General features: G+C 40.7%; 1 protein-coding gene across 1 annotated transcript in view; it reads left to right on the top strand.

Annotated features, from left to right (window-relative positions):
- The window catches only part of PHLPP1 (PH domain and leucine rich repeat protein phosphatase 1), a 193,047-nt gene extending 182,655 nt beyond the window's left edge, over positions 1 to 10,392 (top strand). Inside the window, exons 14-16 of the mRNA XM_042464403.1 lie at positions 1,148 to 1,342; positions 5,456 to 5,684; positions 8,030 to 10,392. Of these exons, the coding sequence (XP_042320337.1) occupies positions 1,148 to 1,342; positions 5,456 to 5,684; positions 8,030 to 9,157 (1,552 nt within the window). The 3' untranslated portion in view covers positions 9,158 to 10,392. The remainder of the gene's footprint in view (positions 1 to 1,147; positions 1,343 to 5,455; positions 5,685 to 8,029) is intronic.
- The last annotated feature ends 2,117 nt before the right edge of the window (positions 10,393 to 12,509 follow it).

The following is a 12,509-nucleotide window of genomic DNA, read 5'->3' on the forward strand; positions in this document are numbered from 1 at the left end:
TAAATTGTTAAGGTTTAAGTTGTTTTATATTGATTTTTGCTATTTTAGAAGAATCTATTGTGGTTTATTTCTAGATGGAAGTTGTGATTTGGTAAATAAGTAAACAGATTTAGCTGGAGGAGACATGGAGGAGAATGGCTTGTAATCTGTTGTATCCATTTGTCAAAGAAGGTCTTAACATCTCAAGGAAACAAGTATTCCAGAATGCTAATTCAGCTATTATTTTGATTTTTCAGTGGCTGAATAATTTCTTTTATAAATTCTTCTGCTATTTCATTATGCTTTTTCAAACACAAGTCAACACCAGCAAGATTGTCCTCTGTTGATCTTTTTAAAATACACACACACACTCATGCTTGCCACTATGGTTTTGAATAGACCAGGAATGCCCCAGTGATAATCACGCTGAGCAACACTGACAGCTCTTGTAGAGGTCTAGAGGGTAAATGCAATTTAAGCTACAATGTCCTCTTTCCATCTCTCTTGTTCATTGCTGCATACTGAATAAACCACTGAAGGAAGGGGAAAAATAACTGAGCTAACATTCAAAAGTATAATTGCATTCAGATGAAGCACAGCCAAGCAAAGCTTCTTCTCTTGCCTTCTGGGTTGTAGGTGTTTTGTAATTAAACCAGATGTTACTGCATGTATATATCTTGTGTCTTTAACATTTAACACCCAAACCCCAACGTATTCTGTGTAATGCAAAAAAAAAAAAGGGGGGGGGGTGAATTACTTCTGTGTCTGCAGGATTGGCTCTTCCCCAAGGCTCTGTGTGGCAGCTGCATAATTAGGGAGGATGGGAATGATGTTTTATTTGGTTGGGGGGGGGAAATAGGGTAGATGCCATTTGATTTTTATATCTCTGACACCAAATTAACTTGGACCCCCCTTAACATGTGTTCTCTCCAAGTAGAATTTATAGGTTGCTGTGTATTTTCTGAAAAACCATCAAAATTCTCCATTTTGGTTTCAATCTATGCATTTCTATGAGCCCCCACATTTATACATTTAACCAATTTGTGTCCATGATCCAGAAAATATGTGGACAATGAAAATGAAACTTGGCTGCACTGGGGTAGAGAGCGTTCCATGGGAGATTGCCATGCAGTTGCATTCTTGCTGAATCGGCATTGTTTTCTTGCAGGCTCTGTGTGGCAGCTCTTTCTGCCAATAATTTCTGTGAGAACAGGGAGGCTCTCTATGGAGTTTTTGATGGAGATCGCAATGTGGAAGTACCGTACCTTCTGCAGTGTACCATGAGTGACATCTTGGCAGAGGAGCTGCAGAAAACCAAGAGCGAAGAGGAATACATGATCAACACATTCATTGTAATGCAGAGGTAAGTTTCTGTTTCTGTTTTTAAGATCATGTACAGTATTACATTTTTAAATCAGTCAGTCAGTGTCTTTCTTATGACACTGGACATACCCTATCAACTCCATTTGAATCAGTTTGATTCCTTTCTTCTAGTCACTATTCACTTGTTCCTCTCAGGGGCTAATTTGACATGACAGCTACCTCTGCCATCAGCAACAACCCCTTCACCACAGTGACACTGCTGGTAGTTTCTACTAGTCTTTTAAGTTGTGCATATACATATATATGTGAAGTTTTATAGATTGTTGGGATACAGGTATTGCAGACATATGAGTGACACATGGTTTAGGACCTGCTTGACTAGGACAATATAACTGTGCTTGCATATTTGATAAGTTTATGTATGGATGTGGAAACTAGACAGTGAAGAACACTGATAGGAAAAAAAATTACCCGTATTTTCAGGCATATAAGACGACTGGGCATATATGACAACCCCCAACTTTTCCAGTTAAAATATAGAGTTTGGGATATACTTGCCGTATAAGACTACCCTTCTTCCAACGCACACCAAATAATTTTTTAAAAAAAACATCAGATTTGATTTCAATATGGTAATTTTAATTCAAATGGTTATGACGTGCAGGTACTTAGCAGGAAACCTTGTTGTATACAAAGCATGCTTGGATTGGTCAGCTCTCCCTGCCCACCCAACCCTTCCTGTCTCCAAGACTATCAGAGCGGTATTGCAAACACTCGTTTTTCCATACCCCGGGCGTCCCAGATGCCTGCAGCTTGCTTCGCCCTTCAGTTACATATACATATGATTCTCCAGTCCAGCTCGGACGTTTCAGCACCTGCCCTATAAGATGACCCCCTACTTTTGAGAAGATTTTCCTGGGTTAAAAAGTAGTCTTATATGCCAGAAAATACAGTAACTCATTTGAAATGTGGTGCTGGATGAGAGTTCTGTAGATAGCATATACTGTACTACTAAAAAGACAAATGAATGGACTCTAGAGCAATGAACTACTAGAAGTCAAGATCACTAAACTCAGGCTGTCATACTGTGGACATATCAGGAAAGAAAATGGTTCATTGTAAAAGTCAATAATGCTCAGTAAAGTGGAAGGCAGTAGGAAAACAGGAAGGTGGCATTACAGGTTGGGTAGATTTAGTCAAGGATGCCATAGCCCTGGGTCTGCAAGATCTAAGCTGGGCTGTTAGTAACAGGAAAGTCTCTCATCCAAAAGGTTCCCAAAAGTTAAAGCCATCTTGATAGCATGTAACAAATTTAAAAACATGTAAAACTTCTCTTGTTAGTAGTTTGAAGATAGCAGAAGTCCTATTTATGGCATGGTGAGTCCTTTTAAACGGCCATGGATTGAGAGCTTTAGCAGCTAAAAGGTAATTCTTGCAAGGAGGGAGAAAGGTGATGTAGTTCCATCTACATAATGTTTATGCTGTGTCTCTCAGTGACAGGATCTAAATGTTACTGAGTTAGATTGTTGGTCTGTAAGGCTGATATTATGTACTCTCTGACTTGCAACAGCTCTCTGGTCTGGGGCATCACCTGTTACCTGGAACTTTTTTAAAAAAAGAAATGTGAGGGGCTGTACCCCAAACTACTGCATAGAAAGCATTTCTATAAAGGAGCTGTGTGGTGTTTTCTTCATTAGCAATGTGCATGGGAGCCATTATGTTTTTGCCCTTACCTTGAATCTGCATGGTTAAATTTTGGCTTCTGTGAGGGGTGAAATGTTGTTACATTTTTAGGCCCTTCTAGCTGATGAAAGTCCATTGGCTTCCTCCTTCCGATAGTCAGAATGTTTCACCTTTTTCACATTCACCTGTGAGGGAAGCCTGGAAACTTGTTGATTGCCCTAGCTGGAATACTCCTCTCTGGTTCATGCTTCAGGAAGGAACAGCAGGGGTAGGGGAAGGATGCCTCTCAGCAAGGTTGGACTGCCATTCCTCAACTTTTCAGATGTGAACATTGGGGCAGCTCTGTAGTGTATTCCAGATCACTTTCAGACCAGTGGGACTTAGCTTGACATAAGGCACAAAGCAGTGTTCAAATGCAGCATTTCCCCACAACTGGGAGAACAATACAGCCTTCCCCAGCCTTCCTATAGACATCTTGGATATCTACCCTCATCATCCTCAGCCCTGCAGACTATTGTTGATGGGATTTTGCGTCCCACATATTGGGGGAGGAACCAGTTTGAGGAAAGTTGCAAAACTGCATGCTTTCTTTCTTTAATGCTCCAGTTCTTCGTGTCCATAACTGAACCACCAAAGAGAAACTGAAAAACATTTTGCCAGTAATAATCATAATCTTGCTCCTGCCTTTCCCATGTGCTTCCCACTGTAGATCAAAATCAGTTGATACTAATATATATACTTGTGTGTTCAAATGCTATTTGTCATAGCCTGCTTTATCTGTAAAATTCCCAGAGTCTAATCTGAAGGGCTTTTAAAACATTACAAAGATAAATGTCATATGCTTCTTCCTATATCTCTCTCCCCTTTCCAAAAAAAAAAAAAAAAAACACCTCCAGAAAGGATGAAAAATGGCCCTTCTATATATAGATATCATATGTGAGTAACTTTATTGACAATTGCCTAACTGCATTGCAGCTCATCCAAGTATTATTCCTCACTGATTCATTGAACACAAATTGTTTAAATTGCAGCCTGAAGTGTCTTTGGGGAGGAAAAAAAGAAAAAGAAGGAATGCTTTCATGTGCTTGTTTATACAGTGGTACCCCGGGATACGAAATCACTGCGTTACGAAATTTCCAGGATACGAAAAAATTAGATAGGAAAAAACTGTTCCGGGCTACGTTTTTTTTTCTTTTCGGCTTACGAAAAAAATGTTGGCGCTTTTTCGCACGAAATCGCAGCTTTCAGCGCTAGCGGCTATGGCTTTTTCGGGTTGCGAAATCTTTCGGGTTACGAACGGCGCCGCGGAACGAATTAAATTCGTAACCCGGGGTACCACTGTATAGGTTTGACACTCCTGAGATGACTTAGAAAGACCTCATTTTAGGAAATGTGTAAAAATTAAAAGGATGTGATTAATGTGTGATTTTAATAACGATCTGGGTATCATATCAGCTCACAAATGCTGATCCAAGGATTCTTTCTATTTTATACAGCAAGACCTCCTTTCCTCCCGCCCCTCCTCCTCTCTCTCCCTTTAAAAACATTTGTCATCTTTTGTAGCTGTGAAAAAGGGTGCACAAAACTAGCACAACTGCCAAGCAACATTGTACCCTCAGGATCTCCAAAAGTGAGAAGTGTGAGGCATCTTCTCTCCCTCTCCAATATCATAGTGGTACAGAAAGATTGGGGTTGCTTTTGGTTTTTCAGATAACTTGCATGCGCTGCCTTTCCAAATTTGTTTTCCGTATTGTAGGAGTGTACAGTGTGCCTGCCGGAAATAGTAATGGCACAGGCATGCTGCCGTGGACACGAGTCCCATTGCTTTAAATGGGGCTCGAGCATATGTGGAATTTCCCTTATGCAGCGGAGTCCAGAACGGATCCCCCGCGTAAGGGATGGGCAGACTGTATATGCTGAGTCAGGGTATCTGTTCCTATAGCCTTGTGTTTTCTGTTTTAGCCCTCCCCAACCTGGTACCCCAAACCACAGATGGATTGAACTACAATTCCCATCATCCCCATACTGGCTGGGAATGATGGAAGATCCATCATTCAACATACTTGGGGAAACTAGGCTGTGGGAGACTGGTTCTGACTGACCCCAGCATCTCAGGTAGAAGTCTTTCCCTATGACTTTCTCTTTTATCCTTTTAACTGGGGGTGCCAAGAACCTCATCTGAGATGTAATTATTGCATAGCTTCTCTCACTGAACTGTGATCCCTTCCACAATTTAATTGAGGGCTCACTATTGAGAGTATACTGAAGTTGAGTTCCAGCTCACTTGACTTCTCCATGGGACTCATGGCGTGTACATTCTCAGTTTTTGAACAAAGGTACCCCACTTTTTCTGAATCTTGAAAATGTAAGCTTAGGTTGAACTTAATTCTAGTTGTGGGTTGTTGTTTTTTTTGCTTTTCTGCTCACCTTAATCCTCAATAGAGCCAATGTTATTCTCTTGAAATTTCAGGAAACTTGGAACTGCTGGACAGAAGCTTGGAGGCTCTGCTGTCCTTTGCCATATAAAACACGATCCAATAGATCCTGGTGGATGCTTCACCTTAACCTCTGCAAATGTGGGGAAGTGCCAATCCGTTCTCTGCAGGAACGGGAAACCTCTGCCTTTATCCAGGTCTTACATGATGAACTGCGAAGAAGAACTAAGGAGGATCAAACAGCATAAGGCCATTATCACAGAAGTAAGAAACTGGGTTGTTGAAGGTAGTGGGGATGCAGCCGGGTGTGATCTGCATGTTGCTTTCCATTCCACATTTGTGATCCAAGCTGAATGCCTTGCCATCATCTTGCACAAGTTTTAAGATGTAGCTGAGACTGGAGATGTAAGGGAACAGAACCACTTAGCTTTGTCCTTTCTCCCATTGTTGTTCTTTTGTTGCCCTTCTTGCTTGCACTTCAACCACAATAGATTGGAATTGAGACTGGTGCTTAAGGCAGAAGAGAGATAAGGGCCTTTCTTTCAAGAAAGCCTGTCCAGAACAGGATGACAGCACCTAACAAAAGAGAGAATGCCTCTCTTTTGGTCCTTTGGTACTTACTATGGTCCCTTTTAAAAGGGTGACCTAGAATGAAGGTGTAAAACAATGAGGAATCTCTGCTCTCTTATCCAAAAAGCAAAAGCATTGGGCAGACAGGGATTAGAGCTGTCTTGATAAGGGATTCAGTGGATACCAGTCTGAATTCTGTTGGTATGTGGCAATCACAACAAATTTTTGACAGTGCAGAGAGAGAGAGAGGTATGGGGAATATTAAATACTGTGATCTAACTTGTTTGTTAAAGAATTACACAAATATATATTCTGCATCTCTTACTTGTGGTGCTGGGAAAGGGTTGGAGAACCCATAAACCTCCAAATGATGCTGGATTCTATTTCCTGTTAGCTCCAGCCATCTTGGTAGTTAGGGAAGGATGATGGAAGCAGTAGTTAAACACAGTTGGAGCTGATATACTTCCTGTTTGTTAGAGAATCTAGCACTATGGTATCTCAGTTTCAAATCTCTTCCTCCGTTTCACCCATGGTACAAAGAAGACCAAAATACTTTAGGAATGTTCAATGACATAATTTGGCTACTAAAACAATCACTACTGAAAAATCACTTTTCACATTTAAAATATATCACCTACGTATTTCACAGATTTCCAGTTTGATTTATCAGTTTGCGTTACATACAATTGCTAGCACCAACAACAGAAGACCATTAAATCAGTGGGAACTTGGTATAGCAAAACATATGTAAGTTCCATTGATCGGGTAGAACTACTCTAGTAGAAACTAACAATTGGATTTATGCCACTATTTATACCTTCCAAAGTTTATCAAATACCTTCCAAAATTTATCAAATAGACAAAAAAATTACTAAAAATTGAAAATTTGCCTCAGTTTTGTCTTCCTTTCTCGCCACCTTCCACATATCTTCTTTTCTTGTCCTGTTTGCTCCTGCAGATGCAAAGAAATAAACCGTGTTTTAGAAATTCCTTGTCTTTCATGGCTTGGATCATAACCCAGCCAGAAACTGGGGATTTGAATATACACACGATATTGATTTCTCCAAGACATGGATTTTTAACTGTACTTTCCCCTTCAGATGTTAATCCTTCTCCCTTTGGGAAATGTCATATTCAAAGAGGAAGTGTAGTAAGTAATTGGGGCGTGTGAAAACATTTTTACTACAGTGCAGCTGACTGAAAACAAACAAGAATCCACACATAAACTCCTTCTCCCAACAGTGCTTGATGCAAATCTGCAGGTTTTTTCCAAGTGCAGATGAATAATTTTGGTTTGTTATGGCTGAAGAAGAGAAAGCTGTAATCAAATGAAACTGCAAATGTTTATATCGTGTGTGTGTGTGTGTGTGTAGATTTATGTCAAATGTTAAAGCTATCTGGAGCAAATTGTGACTAGCTGTTGATTCTATAGTTTTAGTCTTTTTCCACCATGCGATGGTGGAGCACTGGTGAGGTGCCACTTTCTCCAGCACCCTTTTAGCAAAAGCTTCCAATAGACTTTTCCACCTTGGCTAAAATATAAACCTTTACCATTTTCCCATTATGACCCATAACTTGGACGATAAGGACATGCCAGCAACTTTTATCTCACATTTCAGATTACTTAGTTTGTCATGACTAATAAATTCAGAGCTGTGTTTGTATGTGTGTGTGTGTTCTTTTTTGAACTAGAGCTCCCAGAATCCCTCAACCAGCCTGCCCACTGGCTAGATTGGTTAGAGAATTCTGCGAGTTTTACTCTCAAAGAATAACATCTTCAAGCTCTAACAGAACAGTGCAGCAAACAAAAGGAGGAACTAGAATTTCTTGCTTCTTGAACCAAGGTCTGCTAATTGCTCTTGTAGTAGTCTCTGTTCTTGTACTGCATGCCTCCGCTTTAGAGGTACTTTGTGCAAATACAGATTTAAGAAAGATCTATTGGCTCCTTTCTCCCTGTCCAGCATTTAAAGCTGGTTATTTTTGACATTCAAGCATTCTTAGACATCCATCATAGTAAACCAACCCTTTTTTCATTCCAGGATGGCAAAGTGAACGGTGTGACAGATTCGACAAGGATCTTAGGATACACCTTCCTTCACCCGAGCGTGGTACCTCGTCCCCACGTCCAGTCCATTATGTTGACTCCTCAGGATGAATTCTTCATTCTGGGCAGCAAAGGCCTGTGGGACAGCCTCTCCATTGAAGAGGCTGTGGAAGCTGTTAGGAATGTACCTGATGCTCTCGGAGCTGCGAAGAAACTCTGCACACTTGCTCAGAGTTATGGGTGCAATGATAGCCTCAGTGCTGTGGTGGTGCAGCTCAATGTAACTGAGGACAGCTTTTGCTGCTGTGAGCTAAATGGCGCTCCTCCTCCCAGCCCAGGTATCTTCCCCCAGTCTGTCAACGTTGTCATTAAAGATAAGCCTTCTGACGGTCTGGGGATGCCTTCTTCCAGCAGTGGAATGGCCTCTGAGATTAGCAGTGAGATTTCGACCTCCGAAATGAGCAGCGAGGTGGGTTCCACAGCTTCTGATGAGCCCCCTCAGGTGACCATGAATGAGAACAGCCCTGCCTACCCAAGCGAACAACGCTGCATGCTCCATCCGGTCTGCCTCTCCAACTCTTTCCAGCGGCAGCTTTCCAGTGCCACCTTCTCCAGCGCCTTCTCAGACAATGGCCTTGACAGTGATGACGAGGAGCCGATTGAAGGTGTCTTTTCCAATGGCAGCCGGGTGGAAGTAGAGGTGGACATCCACTGTGGACGGGCAAAGGAGAAGCAACAGCTCCTGCTGCAGGCACCCACCGATGAAGGCATTGTCATCAGTACCAACGAAGACGAGATGTGCCTCCTCCGGAAGGCTGACCCTTTAGCCATGGGCACCATTGGGCGTCGCCGAGGCAATGGTTCTGTGGCCCCTCAGGAGAGAAGCCACAACCTGATTGAGGTAGCAGCGGATGCACCGCTCAGAAAAACAGGGGGCTACTTTGCAGCCCCAGCACAGCCAGACCCAGATGATCAATTCATCATCCCACCAGAGCTTGAGGAAGAAGTCAAGGAGATCATGAAACAGCATCATGAGCAGCAACAGCAGCAGCAGCAGCAGCAACAACAACAACGGCAATACCAAATGGACCAACTGCCAGATTATTACGATACACCACTATGACCGAGCTTCCCAAAACAAGGTGAAAAGACACTGCAAACTTGGAAGCTCCTTAGGTTTGTATTACATTAGCGGACTGGGACAGAAAGGAAGCCTTTGTTCTACTTTCTCTTCCAGACCCTTCCCTTCTACTGAGAACTGCAGCTGCTTCATGTTTGTTAGCTGTAATAATCACTTTTTTTGCTTCACTGTTAGGAATTTAACTAGTTTAACTCTTCCTCCTTCCTTAACATATCAAATGTAAAAAAAAAGTGGAGAACAAAATTAAAATACAAAATGTTTAATATATTGCAGAGAAAACTGATGATGATGTTGATGTAATATTTTTTAAAATTGTTCTTTTTTGGGGGTGGGGTTCTGTTTGGAAAACAGGGCAGTATTGCCAGTGCTAAATGATTAAGTAATATTGTAATACTGTATTTCTTTGAGAGAAAAAAAAAGGCTTTTTTGGTCTTGAAAATGGATAGACATTTGTAGAATTATGGAGACTAACTCCTAGGAGTTGCTTTTACTCTTTCAGGTGACTTTAAGTCACTGAGATTCACTAATTTTCTCTGAGAGAACAGCTGATTGGGAAATTCCTGTAAATAACTCAGTGTTGTATAGTGATGCTTCAAATGTTTTGTAGTCTCAGCAGGAGGACGCAACCTGACACTCTTAACAATTTGTCTCTCACCCAACCTGGGTGCTTTCGCATGTCTTATCAGAGCTCCCTCCAGCAACCTGTGCTTCAACCATACCCAGAGGGCAGGGAAGTCTTACAAACATGATGCTCTCCCCACAGGTTAGCTGATTTGAAGTGTGCAGGGCCCTGGTTGGCTCATTGTGTCTGTGCTGCCATATCCAGTTGCCATCTGGGTTGGCTGGGCCCAAATTACCACAGTTGTGTTTGTTCACGTGTGAAATTGCCCCCATGTGATTGATTCTTCAGGCTACGACCCACATAAAATTTGCAGGAATGGCTGTACAGACTGTCTAGGAAGTAGATGGATAGTGGGCCACAAATACCTGAGTTAAATATTTTTCTTTCTTTCTTTCCTTCTTCACCATTAACTTTTCCAGGCACATCTTTTGTGTGTTCCTCCCTGCTGCCACAACCAGCATGATTGTATAGAGTTCATTTACTGTAGATCATTTACATACCAAGAGTTATATTAAAGAAGAATGCACAAATGAACATGTCATAATTTTTGTTATAATAAATATAAAAAATTTACAAATACCTGCAGCCTACTGTTATGATTCTGCATGTGTGCATGCATGTACCACTCTCTGAACTTGATTCTAGAAATGTTAGCTTCCTAAATCATAGCCTTTGTGATGATGACGTAGAATTAATCCCCATGTAGGAATGAAGAAGTCCTGCAGTTGTGGTTGGCCCTCCGTATCCATGGCTTTTTTTTATCCATCGATTCAAGCACCCATGGCTTGAAAATACTTCAAAAATAAATGAATTCCAAAAAGCAAACTTTATTTTGCCATTTTATGTAAGGGACACCATTTTACTATCCACTGTATTTAATGGGACTGGAACATCCACAGATTTTGTTATCCACGGTGGGGTGGGTGGCTACTGGAACCAAACCCTAGCAAATACCAAGAGCCCACTTTAATATATAGAGGCTGGATGAGGAAGGTGTTGTGTCACTATCAAGACATTACAAATTGACATAGTAGTGATGTGGTGTAATGCTTAAAGATTGTTGCACCAGGACCTGAGTGAAGGCATAGAATCCTAAAAGTCATCTATTCCAACCCTCTACCCTGTCAGGAATAGACAACTATAACATTCCTGAAAGATGTCCATCCAGCCTCTATTTAAAAGATCTCCTAAGAAGAAGAGTCCCCCACCTGCCAAATGGTCTATTCTGCATGAAGTTGAAGGCTTTCACAGCCAGGATCCATAGTTTTTTGTGCGTTTTTTGGGCTTTGAGGTTATGTTCTAGAGGAGTTTATTCCTGACGTTTTGCCAGCAGTTGTGGCTGACATCTTCAGAGAATGCTGGCATGGAAGAGAGTGGTTGAGAGGAAGCAGTTTACATGTTAAATCTGTGTATTGTTCTGTTACTGAATGGTAAGGCCTCAAGGTGTCTTATTTCATTAATGATCCATTGTCTGCTGGGAAACCTCTCTCACCCTGGGTGGTTTTCACTTGCATTTTCTGGGTCTTGATGTTGATGTTTTTCAGGACTGGTAAACCCTTAGTTTACTTTAAGGGTTCCTTTTTTGCTGTTGAAGCTGTCCAGGTATTTATAGATTTCAATGGCATCCCTTTGCATTCTGACCTGATAGTTGTTGGCATGGTCCAAAATTTCAGTGTTTTCAAACAGGAATAAACTCTTCTAGAACACAGCCTCATAGCCCCAAACCCCCACAAAATACTATAGTCTATTCTGCTTCAAACAGTTCTTAAAAATAAAAAATAAAGACATTATTCTTAATGTTTAGGTGGGATTTCTTTTCTTGTAATTTGAATCCATTGTTTTGTGTTCTTGTCTCTGGAGCAGCAGAAAACAAGCTTGCTCCGTCTTCTGCATGCCATCCCTTTAGATATTTAAAGATAGCTAACATGTTACTTCTCGGTCTTCTTTTCTCCAGGCCTCACCCGCCGAGAAATTCCTACTCAGCCCCCTTGAGTGATATTTGGCCAGCCACTAGCTCTAAGCCTAACTTACTTTACAGGGGATGTTTTTGAAGATAAAATGGCTGTCATAGATACACTGTCTTGAGCTCCTTGAAAAAAAGGGTTATATTGGAAATAATGAAATAAGTAATACTTTTTCTCATAGGAAAGATGGGATGAAAGTGTTTTTCTTCATTCCCAATATAATAATAATAATAATAATAATAATAATAATAATAATAATAATAATAATATGATTTATTTCTATTCCGCCTTTTCCCCACGGAATCAAAGTGGATTAGAATAAGAACATTAGATACAAAAAATAATCATACAGTAAACGTAAGCCAGAATACAAAACATAAACCTAATGGCTAAAGCAAGGAAAATATAAATAGATAGATAGATAGATAGATAGATAGATAGATGATAGATAGATGAACAAAATCTACAGTATCAACATAATAAATTAAAATATACCCTAACATAGTTAATCTAACTAACAAATATCAACTTTCCCCAGCAGCAAATACAGTTCAATACAAATACTGGGACAATAACAATACAATAGCAGCACGAGACTATTAAATATAACTTATACAGTCGGCCCTCCTTATCCACAGATTTTTTTATCTACAGATTCAAGCATCCACAGCTTGAAAATATTCAAAAAAAAGTATAAATTCCAAATAGCAAACCTTGATTTTTCATTTTTTATAAGGGACACCATTTT

This window comes from Sceloporus undulatus, chromosome 4 (assembly GCF_019175285.1).
Source record: "Sceloporus undulatus isolate JIND9_A2432 ecotype Alabama chromosome 4, SceUnd_v1.1, whole genome shotgun sequence".
Classification (NCBI taxonomy): domain Eukaryota; kingdom Metazoa; phylum Chordata; class Lepidosauria; order Squamata; family Phrynosomatidae; genus Sceloporus; species Sceloporus undulatus.